This window comes from Phaseolus vulgaris, chromosome 11 (genome assembly GCF_000499845.2).
Source record: "Phaseolus vulgaris cultivar G19833 chromosome 11, P. vulgaris v2.0, whole genome shotgun sequence".
In the NCBI taxonomy this organism is placed as follows: Eukaryota; Viridiplantae; Streptophyta; class Magnoliopsida; order Fabales; family Fabaceae; genus Phaseolus; species Phaseolus vulgaris.
Window position 1 is genome coordinate 51,527,120 of NC_023749.2, and position 18,413 is coordinate 51,545,532.

Genomic DNA, 18,413 nt, shown 5'->3' on the forward strand with positions numbered 1-18,413 from the left:
AAAGGGAATACTACTTTTACATTTAACATGTTTTTCATGTTTCCAAACCTGTAATAAAGTCATTCAAAAACTGGTCAGTTTCTTGTGCTGTCATCATTCTTGCATTAAAAGTTTTAGCCTTTTTTGTTTTAGGTTTAGATTGAAAGTGGTGATCATGGTTTTAAGCCACAAATAATTTGCAAATGGCAATTATGCAATGCATGTGCTATTTATGGATAGCTAACTCTTTGCTGGGTCAATTTTTGGAAAAAAAACATGCTTAGATTAATTTATTATTAAATTATCAAGACTCAATACAGTAATAGATTCTCATTAAAGTAAGTAATATAAAAATAAAGAAACTAATAAACATATTTTATGTACAAGAATATACATAGAAATACTCATTTTATATACAACAATAAATATATTTTAAATCTCGAAGTATTATTATGTTAGAAATAAAATAAAAAATAATAAAGATAAACTATTTATATTTTTAAAATAACTAAATACATCACTTTTTTATAATATAATTATCTTTTTATTTTTTTTATATAAATGTTAAAATGATCACCAGTGTAGAAAAAGTTAAAGAGAATGACTCTTTTAGTAATCTATCAGCAAACAATCTATTTTAATGAGGTATAGATGGTGGTTCTAGAAACGCCATCTATAAGTCACATATAGATAAAAAAAATAAAAACAACACTAACTTCAAGGTTATGGCAACGACAACTGTGGAGGCCAGTGGTGAAGGGCAACATCGACAATAACGACAACGATAACAACAGTGAAGGACAACAACGACAGCGGTGGAGGGAATAGCGGAGCGTGGTGGTGGAGCAATGAACAAAAACATTAAACAATGAATCAATGAAAGAATGAGCAATGAACCAATAGGAAGAATGGAGGAAGAGTAAAAAATGAGGGTAAGAAAAACTTACAAAAGCGATGAGTGAAGAGAACGTTCAAAAGAGTTGAAGAGAAGACACAAAGAAAAAGAAAGAAATCGTAGAGAACGAAAGTGTAAATGACGCGAGACTTCGAATTAAGATAATAACAAGGGTATAAACAACGGTTGTAAGAGGGATATAGACAGCGGTTGTTGGGTTAGTATCACTGTCTATTTCTTATGTGATTTAAATAGACAACGATTCTTCTTACTACCGTTATCTATCTACCCATTTTAATTTAAAAATATTACCGCATTTTAATAAACAATGTTTGGTAATGAAATATTGTATATTAGCGGTCATAAATAAGCGTTTTTCAGTAGTGAAAGGATTTTTTAAAATATTTTCGTAAAGAATTTGGAAAAGATAGCAAAGTTAATAGAAGCATAAACAATTTATTCTACTCCAAAAATACCTTTATTTTTAAACATTTTTTCTTTCTACAAAATCATTTTAAACATATAGCAACAAAAAGTTGGTATCTTATGTCAGATCATTTATAGCAATTGATGAGTCAACATGTTCATGGCTATGCAGAATGGTATAATAGACTCAAAGCTACCCATTGTAATGGATCATCATCTTTGAGCCTTGTATATTCCATTATATGAACTTTAAGAAAGCTTTAACTCTAAAACATGTATAAGATAAGATGATGTGAGACTTAACAAAGTCTGAGATTCTTATACAAATGGCCTTATAGCTTTTCATGATAATCATAGTTACAACATAAATATTAATTTACTCAAAATTCGACATTATTTATTATTTTTATTATAATTAATGTTCATCTAAACTATATTATCTTAAAACTAGACATTATTTGTTATGATTAGAATTAATGTTCTTCTAAACTATCCTCTGTGAAAAGTAAACTGTTTTTAGATTAATGAGATCAAACAGTTAGATATTAGATAATTTGATTTTCACATATATTAGGAAAATAATATATATATATATATATATATATATATATATATATAATAGAAATCTCTTTTGCCTTTTTTTTGTACTTATCTCTTTTACCATTTATTTTTAATATAATTTATCTCTAATTTTAAATTGAATTTCAATATTTTTAAATAAAATATTCTTCAATAATTAAAAATGATTTTTTGAATAATAAATATCTATTAAGAGACCTTGAGAATTATTCCCAATTTCACAAAAATACACCACAATAATTTTCCTTTTATCACAACTTGAGTTATTTATTATAAATTTAAAATATAAGTTATATATATTTAAAATATTTATTTATTAGCTATAGCAAAAAAATATTTATTTAATATTTTTTTGACCCCAAATCTCCCAAGTCAAAATCATTAAGATCAAATATCATTCTATTATTCTTGGTTAACTTTATCGTTAAAAAACATTTTAGAAAATGACCAAGTATTACAATAAACAATTTGCATCGATTTTTTCTTGATTTAATACTAAGCAATCACTACAAGAGAATCATCAAATAAAAACCAATTTTTAGAAACCAAAATAATTAGTTGCAATAGTAACTAAATTAGAGACCATTTTAGAAACTAAAACAAAAATTGGTTTCTAAATTAGTTTCTATTATTTTCTATTATTGTTAAATATTGATATCTAATTAGCAACCAATGTTTTATCTACCAATTATTTAGTTTCTAAATTTAGTCTCTAAAACCTTGGTTGCTAATTAGAGACCAATTTAGAAACTATTTAACAATAATAGAAAATAATAGAAACTAATTTAGAAACCAATTTTTGTTTTAGTTTTTAAAATGGTTTCTAATTTAGTTACTGTTGCAACTAATTATTTTGGTCTCTAAAAATTGTTTCTATTTCATGATTTTCTTGTAGTGAATATGCACTGTAAAATCGATTAGACGATAAAAGGTTTGCACCAATTATTTTTTTGTTAAAGCACAAAAAAGTGTGCACCAATTAGTGGTTAAATGTTAATCTTTGTGCACCAATATATTTGTGGTTAAATATAAATCTTTGTGCACCAGCATCTCTGCTAAACCATAGTGTACTAATAATCCATATATTAAACATTTTGCACTACTAATCCTTATATTAACCATTTTGCACTAAGCTCTCTGAAGCACTAACAATTGAAACCATTTATATAAAGTTTAAGAGTTCTATAAGCGTTAACCAACGCATGCTTCAAAATTTAAAAACAAATACTAAACACGATGCTTCATTCTTTAAGAAAGAGCACTAAACATTGTACATGCTCCAATCTATGTAAACAAATACTAAAGTTATTCTTCAATATTTATAAAACGAGCACTAAACATTGTGATTCACTATTTATAAACTAGCACTAAAGTTTGTGGTTATAAGAAGTACTAAACGTTGTACGGTTGATTAAAGAGATTAGTACAAAATATTTGATGGTGGATCATGGAGAGTATTATTTCAGGGTTTGAAGAGTAAATTTGATTCTGTGGAGAAACATAAAGAGATTAGTTCTTTTCCAAGTCCGGAGAAATTGGTTCTTGGAAAATATCACATGAAAATTGGGAAACAAGAATAAAATTATGTTTTGGAAAGATTTTTGGATAGGGTAAGTTATCTTGAAAGAATGGTTCATCTCACTAATGAAAGACAATTAGTTTACGCATCATGATGAATGGGTATGGAAAGATGTGAGTTTGGAGAAATATACTCTTAATTTTTCATATAGGATTCTGTCAAAGGTTCAAATGGAACAAGAATTTGAGGTTTATACCAAATTTTGGAAATTTAAAGTATTACTCACTGCCACTATTTTCTGTTGGCGTGTTTTCATGATAAAATTGTAACAATTCAGAACCTTCTTCATAGAAATACTCGTCCACAAAAGCTAAATTGTGTTATGTGTGATAGGGAGTTAGAGAATTTAGATCACTTATTTTTCAACTGCTCGAAAGTTGTGAAAATTTGGAATATGATTGCTAATTGGTTAGGACTTGTAATCACACAGGCCTGGAAATGTACACTTTTGTGATTTTGATTTTGCGAGTTTTAATGCAAACAAAAATGATATCTTGAAGATTATTTAGATAGCTACAATTTGAAATATTTGGAATAGGAGAAGAAACAATATCATTTTTAATAATAAAATCCAGATGAACAACCAGTATTCATGATGGGACAATTAAAATCTTGGGTTTAGATTACAACTAAGTTCTCACTGACCATTTTTTCTTATTCTAACTGGTGTTTAAACCCTATCATTTGTATTCAAGGGTTAAACTAAACAAGATTTCAAGCCCAGATAAAAGCTTTCTTTGCAGCTTGTTAAGGATCAATGCCTAATGCAAGTCACGTTGGAAAAGTTGGTCTCATGAAGCATAGGCTTGGAGCGAAATTCCAACAGATAGACAAAATTGCAGTGTAAAGGATCAAAGTATAAGACACAAGTGTTTATTGTAGAACACCTCATGACAACTGCTGATGTATGATTTGCAAGTCTAAGGAAGGTTTTTGTTCATAGCTACTAGAACTTTGGCAAGGGTTTGTATGGTTGTACGAATCCTTTTGTATTTAAATTGTAAAAGCTCATCTACATATGCTCGCATTAGGTCCAACTTCTTATATTTGTGTAAGGAACCTTGAGGTTCAGGAGGGTCATGTGAGATGTCATTTTTATTTTAATCTCAACTTTTAACCCTTCTTTAATTTTTTATTATTAATATCTAAACAAATAAATGTTTATTAGTAAGAATTTGATTAATTTTTAAATTTAATTGTTATGGTTCTATATTTTATTCAGCGATTCTTTCTTTTATTTGTCAACAATATTATTATAAATAAACAACATCCTCATTGGTGTAAATGAATGAGAGACACTAGTATATCAATATTATAGAATTTATCATCAGTAGCCTCTACTTGTTTTTTCCTGTGTAAAATAACATACTAATGTTTTGAGTAGGATCTTTCACATAAAACACCTGAGGTGCTTGATGAGACATGGTAAAGGGCTCATTCTGATAACCTATCTTTTGAAAGTCAACTAATGTGAATCTTGATAAATGTGCTTTTGCAAAAGACTCAACTCCAACATCACGAATCATGTCCTCCAATCGATCATCAGTCACTGCATCATCCATGGTAGACTAAACATATTCTTGGGATACATACACACTTGGTAAATGTAATAATTCATCATGCCATGTTCAAGTTGTATAAGATTGTAAAATCCTATCACATAGAAAGTGCTCTCTGATATTGTTAACATTCAATTTTCTCTCATTCAAACAATTAACGCACGGACACCTAAACCTTACTCCATCACTATTATTGTTGGCATTACGTTGTATATATTCCTCTACTCCTCGTATTCATCACTTATGCAGGCTAAATTAATCTAATCCCGATCCATATGTATGTTTTGTAATGGTCATTGAGGTGTTGACTAATGCATATAAAATCTCATATTTTTTTTATTAAAGGTATGAACCTATCACATACGAGAAGATTCACTTTTATTATAATTCAATACTACATACACTTTAATCACCATCCCTTATATTTCACGAAATTTTGGTAGTATTTCACATTGGTCTTCAAGTGGCACGAAATGAAAGTGGTAACACAAAATCTCCACAATCAAATATACATTCGAAGAACACAAAATGCAATTAACCAAAATTACGTAAAATATATGAGATGTAGATTATAAGTTATGTACTATTGAACTAATAAAAAATGATTGTTCTTCCTAGATTGTCCAACTAAACAATTCAAGACTCAATAAATTTACTGTCATCAGAACCTTTTCTTCTTTTTATAAAATGTTTTAATTTTTTTTACAATTGGAGTAGTAGTAGACAAATACATGTATTAAATCACAAACAGGAAACTAAGGATCCCTCCATGAAAGTCTACTAAATTTGCATTCTTAATCCAAAATCTAACAATTTGCCAAAGGTCGGACACTTTCGGACTCAATAACAACACATATTAAAGAATTATAAATATACATGAAATTTAAAAAATTAACAATTCTTATTATAAATATTACAACTAATAATCAAATTAATCATTTAAATAATAAACTAAGTAAAATATTAATTATAAAACAAAAATTTCATTCATATTAGTAATATAAATAAAATAATATTAACTAAAATAATATTAATTGTAAACTCTAATATTAATTATAAAATTTTATTAATACTAATTATAAACCCTAATATTAACTAAAATAATACTAATTATAAACCCTAATATTAACTAAAATAATACTAATTATAAACCCTAATATTAACTAAAACTCTACTTGCAAAAAAGGTTAAGTTGCTTCCTTTCCACTTAGATAGTTTCTTTCTTATTTTATCAATGAACTCTTTCCAAAACTCATTCTTTCATTAAAGCGCAGTCTATGTAACATTGTAAATTTTTCCAGAAATACCACAAAATTAAAATAAAAATTCCAAAAATACCATAATGCCCAAATTATTTTCCAAAGTACCATATTCTTTTGAAGTTCAAAAAACTGCTCCACCAAACTTGACTTCTCATGAGCTAATTTTTATTTTCATCTCAACTTTTTACCCTCCCTTTAGTTTTTTAATTATTAATATCTGGACAAATTATATGTTTATTAGCAAGAATTTGATTAATTTTTAAATTCAACTGTTATGGTTCTTTATTTTATTCAGTGATTCTTTCTTTTTTGTGCCAGCAATATTATCATAAGTTACTCTGGTAGTTCAAGCATTATGTTTTCTAATCAATGTATCATTGTTTTAATCTATGCTTCTAATTTATGGCGATGATTACACTCTTGTCATAGTGAATACTGGGAAATGGAGTGTCCAATTTAGCAAAACAATAAGTGCAATGAAGATCAGAATGTTGTGGTGTAGGGATGAATGGATGAATCATACATTCAGTAGAAACTTGGGGGTGAGCCTGCAGAAAAGAATACACAGAAGCTCACCTATGGTGTTTTGCTTGTGGCCTTTAGTCAGAAAAATGGAGAAATCATATTGGAAAATATTTAGATGAAAAGGGTAAGAAAAAGGCTGATGAAAATTTATGAAGAAACCAATATTAAGACCTTATTGTAAATAGTATGTTGAAAATTTAGTTCTTATCAGAGATCAATGGCTTGATGCATGCAATTCACCTCTAGTGGGAATAATAAGGCTTGGTTGTTGTTGCTATAAAGAAACACAATGAAAAATGAAACAAGTTAGTGGAAAACTTTGTTTCAAGATCCACCAACAAATGTACAAGAATACTTGGAAGTCCAATAACTTGAACTTAGCTATCACTTTCTTCAGATATCTAGATATGAATTAGATGGGTTGAAAGTGCATGCAAAAATATAATTTAAAGGAACTTCATTAGGTCATTGCAGAATATAATATAGTAAGAACTAAAAACTAACTTGTCATAGCAGTAAAGTTTGATGGTTTCACATTATGGATACAGGCACAAAATTGTTTGACATGCATGCAAACCAGAAAATTGGCAATCATTTACCAACAAGTTTATTGTTCCATTGAAGCTTCTTGAATTTCCTTCTTAGGGTTAGGAAATTCAAGAAACGTTTGATGATAGAAAACTACACAATATGTTCTTAACATAATAAAACATAAATTTTGAAAATTGAGAAGAGACATGGAAAAGAAACCCAATCTACTTCAGAGGAAGCTGTGCAATGATGAAGACTAAGTTCATAATGCTCAGTAAAAGAATACTTTGCAAGAAATCTGGACAATGAGAAACACAATTACTTAAAAAAAATGTGAGAAGTGTAAACAGAGAAGAGGGCAGGCTTATCCAACAAGTCAAAGATGAAACCACCATACTCTTAATGATATATAGAGTTCTCTTCCCTCAATAGACTCTAAAACTTCTGCATATCACCACCTTCACCAATCACCAATTTCCTACACTGTCCTAAATACAAGCTACACATTTGATTGGAATTCTATTTCAACAGTGGATATTGATAATAGAAATTCTAGCATGTAAAACATAATTTTTTTTTAAACAAAGATGTGTGAATGAGGAAGGCAGTTCACACACCCTCCTTCAACAAACTAGTAATAAAATTTAGGTATAACATGTGTTGTTGCTGTTGTTTGCTAAATGTCAACTTTGAGAGTGAAATACCATTCCAATAAAGAAGATTGAATTTCAAAATCTGGAATGATAGTGCATGGAATTGTGACCTGATGAAAAGGGTAGACATATTAGAATCGGTACTTGAGTAATTTCGAAATTTAGTTCATCTAACTGATTTAATTATCAACCAGTTTGCTGTCAATGTGAGCAATCTTTCCTCAGTCCTTGCCTTTTGGTTTTTGGCAACTCTGTTTTGCAGTGGACTACCCAATTTGGAGAGTTGAAATGGATTGGGGTAGAGCATTGGAGGTTGGGGGCAGTGTTCAAGAATCAGTTCCTCAAGAAAAGAGAGGAGGCAGAGACTCTTGTAGTCCAGATTTTGAAGATCTCCACAACTATAGATCCACATAGAAGTAAGAGAGAGTGGCAACAAACTTTCTTCAGGAAAAGACTTCACATTCATGTTTCCAATCGACAAGGTTTCCAAAGAGGTGTTGGTTCCCAAATCCCTTTCAAGTGAGGCTAAAAGTTTGGATAATGAATTATCAAATAACCAACTTGGAAATTGAGTACACCATAGTTGCTGATTGACAAAGATTTAAGTGTTTCAAAGGTAGTAGATTCTGAAGTACTTCCCTCTCTTTCAACGAATAACTAGGGTGTTGGTTCAAATTCCATTCTAACTGTAGCTTCACAATGTTTGTTTTATTTTCAAATCTGCTGCTAATGCATTTAAGGGATTCACATATATTGAATACTTTAAATCTACAAAGTGTAAATATATTCTAAACATTATTATTTATACTAATTCAAGTTAATCTATAACTATTAGCAGGGATTGATTTTGTATAACAAACAACATCACTACTATATGTACAGTTTTTGAATGTGCGCAATCTTTTCCCAGTCTTCGTCTCCTTCTTTCTGGAAACGCTGTTCCAGCAAAGGACACTGCTTTATTGTAAGACTTAAAATTGATTTGGGAAGACCCTCCTCTGGTAGGCGTTGGAGGTTGGGGCAGTCAAAAAGTGTCATTGTTTGAAGGGATGAGAGTTGATAGAGACCCTTGTACTCCAGTTTCTCTAGATTTGGACAATGATAGATGGATAGAGAAGTAAGAGAGACTGGAAGCAAATCTTCATCAGGAAAACATTTTGCAACCAGCTTATCAATCCACAAGTTTTTCAAAGAAGAACTGTCTCCGAAAGCTCCTTTCAGTGAGCCAACAAGCCTAGAGCAATTCTTGAGAGTTATGTAATCTAGATTTGATTGGAAACCTCTTTGAGGGAAGGACTCAAGTCTTGGACAGTCTTCTATTTTCAGCTCTTCTAGATTTGATGAAAAACCTCCCTCAGGGAACGACTTCAGTTCTGTACAACCTTTTATTGTCAGAGTCTGGAGATTTGATGGGAAACCTTCATCAGGGAAGGACTCAAGTTTTGGACAGTCTTTTATTGTGAGAGTCTGGAGATTTGATGGGAAATCTCCATCAGGGAATGTCTTTAGTCCTGGACAGTCTCTTATGTATAACATCCTGAGAGATGGAAGCAGCATATGCATGCTTCCAGGCAATGATTCAAATTTAGGACAATTCTTGAGTGTCAGCTTTTTTAGATGATTAAGGATGAGACTCTGTGAAATCATCTCTAGATTATCAAACCCACACAAATCAAGCGTCCTGAGTGTTGGGAACAAATCCAGTTGAAAGGTCAGTAGAGAGTCCAGGGGTGAATCAATGCGCAAGTCTTCAAGAGTGTTGGACCTAACAATTTCCAGCAATGATGCTTTTTCCATTCTGAGTTTTTTCATTGTAGCACAGTCCAACTGCAGCTTTCCACAGTCACGTAGTTCTAAATCAAGAGCTCTGAGAGTGGAAGCCTCAAGTTGTTGGCAATCTGTAATGTGTAGTATTTTCAAAGGAACAAGTTGCTCTGGCAGTTGTCCTTTCAGCTTTGGACAATTTCTTATCACAAGAAATTGAAGATTTGGAAAAGCACCTGTCACAGCTTGGCATTCCCATTTTTCCCATTGTTTCATATCCTGGAACTCCAACCTTTCCAGGGACTTAAATGAAGAAGAGTTGTTGCCATGAAAATCAGCATCAATACTCACTATCTCATCAAACCCTGAAATCTCCAGCTTCTTCAGAAACGGCAAAAGACCAAGCGGAGGAAAACGTTGGCAACATATACAATTGCGCAGCTCTAAGGACACCAGATTTGGTAATGAATTATCGAGTAACCAATTTGGAAATTGTTTACCAATATAGTACCATATTGATAACTCCTTCAAGTGTTTTGAAGGTCGAAGATTCTCAATTACATCCCCAGCTTTTGTTGAATCAATAGAGGAGCTGCTCATAATATTCCACTCTAAATATAGCTTCACAAGGTGTGGTTTGTTCTTCAAATCTGCTTCTAATGCATAAGAGGGATTCTCAATATTCTGCAGCTCATGAATTGTTAGACTTCCATGGAGATTCAGTTCTCCTAATTGCTGAATACTGAATTCCTTACTTTTCTCAACGTCAAACGAACTCATCAATACTTGGAGATTCTTCAGCTTTCCCAAATGTGGTGGCACATTTTTCACTCCAGTATTTATAAATTCAAGGCAACGCAAATTGTAGAGTTGATGTAAACATGAGGGAAGCTCCTCTAGTTCTGTACAGTGGTTCAGCTTCAGTATTTGCAACTTATAGAGTAAACTTATTGAGTCAGGAAGTTTTTCTATGTCAGTATAGGAGAGATCTAATGAACGGAGATGCTTAAGATTTTCTACAGATTTAGGCACCTCTGTAAGATTACAACAGTTAGACAAAGATAAGACACGTATCAACTTAAATTTGGAAAACAGGTCATCTATTGGCATCGTGCAATGCCACTCCCAAGCTGTTTGTATAAATGTATGCAACTTTTGAGTATCAATCAAACTCCCAAACCCATCAAAATGTAAATCACGAGTGGTTGTAGATGACAAATGACGGATTGTTTTGGGTATACCTTTTGGTTCATCAACTCCTAACCTGATGCAGATGTCCTCATTCACGTATTTTGCCAAATCATTCAGAAGGTCATGCATGATAAAATGCTCTTTCGCTTCGTTGCCGGATTGTTGAAAGAAGGACCACGATAACAGATCATTGAAATATTGTTCTCCAACTTCTTTAGGACTCTTTTTCTGTAGAGGGCTTTCTAGAAAATTTTCAGCCAACCACAGTTGAATTAAACACTCCTTGTCAAACTCATAACCCTTGGGAAATAAGGCACAAAAAGCAAAACATTTCTTCAGATGAGAAGGAAGGTGGACGTAACTCAATCTTAAAGCAGGGAGTATATCACTATCATTTTCTGACAAATCCCATATCTCACTTTTCATAATGCTTTCCCATTCCCAAAAGGATGATTTATTGTGTAATAGACTTCCCATTGTTTTCAAGGCTAAAGGAAGCCCATTACATTTTTCAACTATCTTCTTACCAATCTCCACGAAGTCTGGATCCGGTTGAGGACTAACATTTTGGAATGCATGTTTTGCGAACAAGTCCCAGCAATAGTCTTTTCTTAATAGCTGCAGGAGGTGTTCTTCTGACCGCATGGCATTAGCAACATTCTTACTGCGTGTCGTCACAAGAAGCCTACTTCCTTGGGCCCCAAAACCAAGAGCTTTTTGCACTTGTTCCCATTTAGATTGGTTTTCGTTCCAATTGTCATCCAAAACAAGAAGAAATTTCTTCCCCGTCAATTTTTCTTTCAGTCTTCTCTGAACCACTTCCTGCTGTATACTATGCTCAGTTGAACCAGTAATTGTGTCAAGAATTGCTCTTGATACATTGAGAACATCAAATTCCTGTGGAACACTGATCCAAGCTTTAATATCAAATTTACCTTCAATCCTTGGGTCATTGAATACATGTTGGGCAAGTGAGGTCTTACCCAACCCACCCATGCCCACAATAGAAAGTATAGATAGGTTTCTATGAGTGTCAGATGTGAGCCAGTTAAACACAAAGTCTCTGTCTTCATCTCTGCCATACATAACACTTTCATTTGGCAAAGATGTATATGTTAATTTACTACTCGATGCCGATCCAACCCCAACACCACTAACCTTTTTCAAACCTAGAAAATCGCTTTGGGTTGCAAGATCTTCTAGGTCTTCAGTGACTTGTTCCATTCTGGATTCAATTTCATTTTCAAAGAAAGTGACAAAAGAAGATTTGAGGGAATTCCACACCTTGTTAGTAGCACTCTGAGACTCAGCTTCCACTTGGGTTTTGAAGAGTTCATAATCTATTTCCTCCAAGAGATCTTCTGCATCAAACACAACATCTTTGGCCCTGAGAAGCCAATCTCTCACACGTGGATCTGTGAACTGCTTTTGCTCTGCATCAAAAGCCACAACATCAATGGCTAGGAGCTTCATCTTCAAGTGGCTGAGTTGCTTCTTATTGTGTTTTCTTGCACCGAATATGTGGACAAAACGGGAAGCCAAAGTGTCAATAGTCCTATCGAGGAAAACAGAAAAAAGAGCACCGGTAACAATTTCTGCCATGGTAAGAATAGGAAAGGGAGTGGATAAATGAAACTGATAAGGGACTGCAATGGAAATAATAGTAATAAGCTAAGTTTTGAATGATGGGCTTGAGTTAAAGTTTAGTAATAAGCTTGGTGGGCATTTTTCCACGATGGCTCGTCAACAAGCAAAAGGTGTCGAGTGTTTCCACGGCTCTGTCATTGAAAAGCATTACTGAATTCCAAGACTTGTGAGTTATTACGTACAAGAGTAGAAAATGAATCACATGCATCCTTCTCCACTTGGATTGAATGGGGTCCATGGAAGAACAAGATAAATAAAAAGAGACTAATTCATAATTACAGAGACTAATGAGATAATAATAAAAAAGAAAGCAAAGAAAAGATAGAATAGAGAAAATAGTTGTATTTCCTTTTAAGTTAGATTTTTATCCATGGAAGTTTCACCCTTAGTAATCCCATAACAAGGTAAATCTAGCAACATATTTGGTATATTTTTAGAACACTACAAACAACATTGTTTAGTTTGTGTAACTAACCCCGAACTAATGAAAATAAGGATTATGTTATTGTTGATGTCACCATTGTTGACTTGGTGGATGTTATTATTTACAGTATATTACTAAGTTCTTTTTTGTGTCTAGTGTTATCTTCACATCCATATCATCTGGATCAGGTGCCACGTGGGAGTCATAGATTTCAGAATCCATTTCTGCCACACCACTTGTTATGAAGCTTTTTGTTTCCTAGAAAAAGATGGGAATTGAATAGGGACGCGGCACTGGTTCTTTCTTATCACATGCTTCCGTAGCAGAGACGTCTCTAACATTCAGATTCGTTTTTGCTGCATACTGTAAAACTCTAAACAGCTTCAACATGTACCATAGGAGCCCACAGAAACACCGACCGTTCTGCATTATTTAAATTATTTAATTTAATATACATTAACAAGAAATTTAAAATCAAAATAAAGTACATAAGTACTGATCTTAGTGATTTAAATAACTAAAGATATTGAACAGTTAGTCAACGTGGAGAACCACTTTGAAAGTTCATGATATAATATTATTCTTTTGTATCAAAATTTTAACAAGTTCCTCCATTATTAGTTCATTTTGGTGAATCATTTAACTATTATCTTCTCCACTTACACCACCAGAGGTCAACAATGGTGGTCTTATCTTCTTTCTGGGGCTCTGCACAATCACTGCTTGCCCTTGTGGCTATCATTATTGTGCTATTCCGGCAAACTCACGGTGCCCAGGATCGTCCATTCTGTGCTCCTTCTTCCTGTGGCAAAATTGGCAACATTAGTTATCCTTTCCGACTCAAAGGCGACCCACCTGGTTGCGGCCTCCCAAGGTACGAACTAGATTGTGTAAAGAATGTGACAGTGTTCACTTTATTTTCAGGGAAATACCATGTTCAGAATATCAACTATGAAACATACAAGATCCAATTGAGTGATGCAGGTCTTGAGGAGGACACTGCTTGCTTCATTCCTCGCTATTTCATCTCTACATGGAACTTCACTTACATTGGTGGTCCTCAAAGTTACGCCACCGATCCACTAACTTTCTGGAATGGGAATGAGACTCCTGATTGGCCTCCTTATGTAGCATTTCTAAACTGCAGTGATCCAGTGAGTGATGATCCTCGATACGTGGAAGTGAATGGCAGACTTTGTGATTCTGGAGGCCATGTCTATGCTGTTCTTTCTTCTTCTTCTAAATTCACAATGATGGACATCAAGGTTGGCTGCCATTTACAGTCTGCTACCTTTACAAACAATAACCATTGCAACAACCTTTCCTATGCTCATATCCATGACTGCCTGCATAATGGGTTTTCGTTGTCTTGGGTGATGCCAGTTATTTGTACAGACCAATGTGGAAAGGGTGCGAGATGCCTCATCAATCAAACCACTCATCAAATTGGATGTGTACAAGATTCCTATTGCCAAGTTTTGGGCGTAGGATTGGAAAAGAGGCACTGTGGTGAGAAAACATTCTTGTACCTGCAATTTTTCTGTCTCTTTTGTGAAGTACAAAATTTAATAAAAGGTGTGGTACAAAGAAATAGCTTTAGTCTTTACAATATAAGCTAATGTTTTCTTTTTCTGTTTAAGGAATTGAACACCAGATTCTTCAATATGCAGTTGGAATTCTAAACTATATAGCACGTAAGATGTCTCTTCCATATCTCTGTTCTTTCAGTTTGTAATGACTGCTTAAAGTTCATCATTTTGATTAATTAGTAAGCTATACAACTTCTGTACTATTCGTTCTAATAACCTGAAAGTTGTGCATCAAAGTTAATAAATTTTGAAACCCAAATCGTTCTATACTGAACTCACAAGTAGTTGACAGGATTTTCTAAACAAAAGCCTTGAAGGGATGTTCAATGGGAGTTTTCAGAGCATTCCTCCATAATGCATCATCTTTCTTTTTTCCTGCAAAACATAATTAACTAAAAGGGAGCATTTGATGGATGCTCAAACCCTTTTACACAAAAGAGGCAAGAAACCTCCCAAAGAAACAAAACCAGCAAGGCTATGATCCAACTCAGAAAAATTCTTCAAAACTCCAACAATTCTGCATGAAATGGTTTATACAGATCCTATTCCCCAGCTCCCACAAAAAACTTACAATCCCAAAAACAAAGCTAATAATTCCCCAGCCATAAGGCATCATCTATATTGCCATTATGCATTCACGATATTTCCAAATTCATTTCAACATTAACCAAGATATATTTGTTTGAAAATGATTTTGGGAAAAGACCATGAACTTCATTCCCCAAACACCAGATATATCAGAAACCAAAAAGTTATTTGAATGCATTGCATGACGCTAGAAATGCATAGAATCTTTAGACATAGACATTTGGTGGAAAAAGAAAAACTTAAGTTTTTTTATACTGTATCCAAAGTATATATCCTTTGAATATTGAGTGTTCTTTTCTTTTGATACTATTATATTTCTATTTTGCAGGCTATGTTGAATTCTTCATAATGGGTAATGGCTTGTCAACTGATTTCATATTTGAATAAACTTACTTATTAGACCAACCATGGTTTATTTCCTTACACATTCAATGAAATCTATCCTCACAGGACTAATCTATAGAATAACACGTTCACAGCACTTCTCGAAATGGAAAGTGGAAGGAGATTTGATTTTAATAGCCCCTGTTCTAATATTTGTGGCTGCAAGATTTTTATTTGGAGTGACACTTTTGCTTGCACTATTTATCCATACGTGGCGACGTAGGCATTACTCGATGTATGAAAACATTGAAACTTTTTTGCTAAACAACAATCTAAATCCTATTAGGTACGAATACAGAGAAATTAAGAAAATGAGCAGAGGTTACAAAGTTAAATTGGGTGAAGGAGGTTTCGGATCTGTATACAAAGGAAAACTTCGAAGTGGGTCAGAAGTAGCAATAAAGATGTTGAAAAAATCGAAAGCTGATGGACAAGATTTTATGAATGAAGTGGCTAGCATTGGAAGAATACATCATGTGAATGTGGTACATCTCATTGGATATTGTGCTGAAGGACAAAAGCGTGCTCTAGTTTATGACTACATGCCAAATGGTTCATTGGATAAATACATCTTCTCCAAAGAGGAAAGTATCCCTTTAAGTTATGAGAAAACATATGAAATATCTCTTGGCATAGCTCGTGGGATTGCTTATCTCCATCAAGGCTGTGATGTGCAAATTCTACATTTTGATATTAAGCCTCATAATATTCTTCTAGATGATGACTTCATTCCAAAGGTTTCAGATTTTGGACTTGCAAAGCTATATTCTTGCGAAGATACGTCTGTTGCTTTAACTATGGCTAGAGGAACTTTAGGTTACATGGCTCCAGAACTATTCTACAATAATATTGGTGGAGTATCCAATAAGGCCGATGTGTATAGTTTTGGAATGCTTTTGATGGAAATTGGAAGTAGGAGAAGGAACTCAAATCCTCATGCAGAACATTCAAGCCAACAGTACTTCCCCTTTTGGATATATGATCAAATTAAAGATGAAAAAGAGACTCACATAGAAGATGCCTCAGAAGAGGATAAGATTTTGGTGAAAAAAATGTATGTAGTTGCGCTTTGGTGTATACAACTGAAACCAAATGACCGTCCTACAATGAAGAGAGTTGTGGAGATGCTTGAAGAAAAAGTTGAAAGTCTTGAAATGCCTCCTAAGCCTGTTTATTATCCCCATGAAACAGTTGAACATGACTGTGGAGACAACTCAAACCAAACATCATGGAGTGGTTCAACTAGTTCTAGCGAATATGTTGGCAAAACCAACACTAACATCCATGGGAGAGCAACGATTTGACGAACAAGAAAATTGCTTAGAGCTAAATGTTGGTCGTCCTTTAACAGTTTGATTTGGAAGGACTTAGCTGTTAACAGGGAAAAAGGTTTTTAATTTTAGAGTTGTTGCTATTATATTTATTGTTCCCTAGTATACATCATGACCAAGAAAGTTTCATTTGATAATATATTTGAATAAATTGATTCTCCAAATTAAATGTACGTGAAGCTGTTGGCAAAACTTTGGGTTTCAAAGAACTATCAGTTGCACTTATGGATGACTAAAGACTCTCAGATAAAGTGAGTTTAATTGGACATGAGATAAAATCATGTCTATTTTGCCAAATTTATATATGCATACAAGTCTTTAGTTTTGGCATTTTGGCAATCTGTGCAGGCAAAGCTTCTTGAGTTCAGTTTTACATCATTCACCAAGTTTGCTGCCATGCTGATAATTACTCATTTTTCACTCCCTTCTGTTACACTTGCTGCACCTTTAATCATTTTTCTTTTTATATATGAACACTATGATATATGAAGATTCCCTAGTGATAGACACTTAAACACAAATGAATCATCTCTTGTTAGTTGTTTTCCAAAAATATGTCATTGTTTTTGTTCCAATTATCAGTGGCCTTTTTTCTGGCTGATGAACCAGCATTTAAAAAGGTTCCCCTCTCGATGTTGCAGTGCCTAGGGATATCCGGAATTAGCATGTTCATCAAATTTTATTTGAAATACTGGCTTTGGGGCCATAATACCAGATTTCTTCAATATCTCAAGATGAAATGTGACATGAAAGAATGGTGGACCTTTATCCTATTTACATAGATATTTTACTTTTATTGAATATAATACTTCAAGTAATATTTATTCATTTTATATAATTCTAATATCTTGAAAATAAAGAGTTATAAAATTAAATCCACACAAGATCTTGCTCAACTAAGTTTCAGACTCAAGCGAGAAAATCAAGAATGGAAACTATTTAAAACTTTCGACTCAAACTAGTTTTAAGATTTTTTTTCTCCTATTCTTGGAATAAATTATGCCATATTCATGTCAACGACAGTCTCCTATAATGCAATGAAATTAATTTCACATTACTCAACATATATGCATACTTCAATCAGAAATAAAAATGTACAAGGTAAAACCACTTTTGGCTATATTTTAGCTGTGTTGTGGAATAAAAAGAACGTTTTTTTTTTCTTGAAAATCAATTCTCATGCAATTTTGGAAACAAAATGAAAAAGTGGATTATTTTGTCTCAATAAATTCCCAGATCAGTGTAGCACATGAAAACCCTTTGATGATTATTTACAAAATCTACGAGTCCAAACCAAAAAACAACTTTGTGACATGTTGACCAAAGTCATGACAAAGGCCAGCTGACCTACATGGATAGGCGAATAGACATGGGTTGAACTTCCGAACTATTGGGATACTCAAATGTTCAAATAAAAATCAACTTAGAATAAAATTAATAGGGCTTCAACTCATGGTGGAGCATTGCACTCCACAGGCCGAAAATCACATTTAGATATACATTTAGA

General features: G+C 33.0%; 2 protein-coding genes across 2 annotated transcripts; one reads left to right on the forward strand and one right to left on the reverse strand.

Moving 5' to 3' along the window:
- Positions 1–8,715: 8,715 nt before the first annotated feature.
- LOC137823712 (putative disease resistance RPP13-like protein 1) lies at positions 8,716–12,751 on the reverse strand. Its single transcript, XM_068628951.1, has one exon. It carries the CDS (start codon positions 12,543–12,545, stop codon positions 8,859–8,861), a length of 3,687 nt encoding a protein of 1,228 aa, XP_068485052.1. The 5' UTR covers positions 12,546–12,751; the 3' UTR covers positions 8,716–8,858.
- A 557-nt stretch (positions 12,752–13,308) lies between these two features.
- On the forward strand, positions 13,309–17,079 carry LOC137823734 (rust resistance kinase Lr10-like). The gene is made up of 4 exons (XM_068628983.1): positions 13,309–14,523; positions 14,655–14,708; positions 15,520–15,543; positions 15,642–17,079. Exons 1-4 carry the CDS (start codon positions 13,695–13,697, stop codon positions 16,877–16,879), a joined length of 2,145 nt encoding a protein of 714 aa, XP_068485084.1. The 5' UTR covers positions 13,309–13,694; the 3' UTR covers positions 16,880–17,079.
- The last annotated feature ends 1,334 nt before the right edge of the window (positions 17,080–18,413 follow it).

Bases quoted from the DNA above. Each gene is read 5' to 3' on its own strand.
- LOC137823712 (XM_068628951.1), bottom strand. From the start codon at position 12,545: ATGGCAGAAATTGTTACCGGTGCTCTTTTTTCTGTTTTCCTCGATAGG.
- LOC137823734 (XM_068628983.1), top strand. From the start codon at position 13,695: ATGGTGGTCTTATCTTCTTTCTGGGGCTCTGCACAATCACTGCTTGCC. The intron at 14,709-15,519 runs GTAAGATGTCTC...TCTATTTTGCAG, and splicing joins AATTCTAAACTATATAGCAC to GCTATGTTGAATTCTTCATA. The intron at 15,544-15,641 runs GTAATGGCTTGT...CTATCCTCACAG, and splicing joins TGTTGAATTCTTCATAATGG to GACTAATCTATAGAATAACA.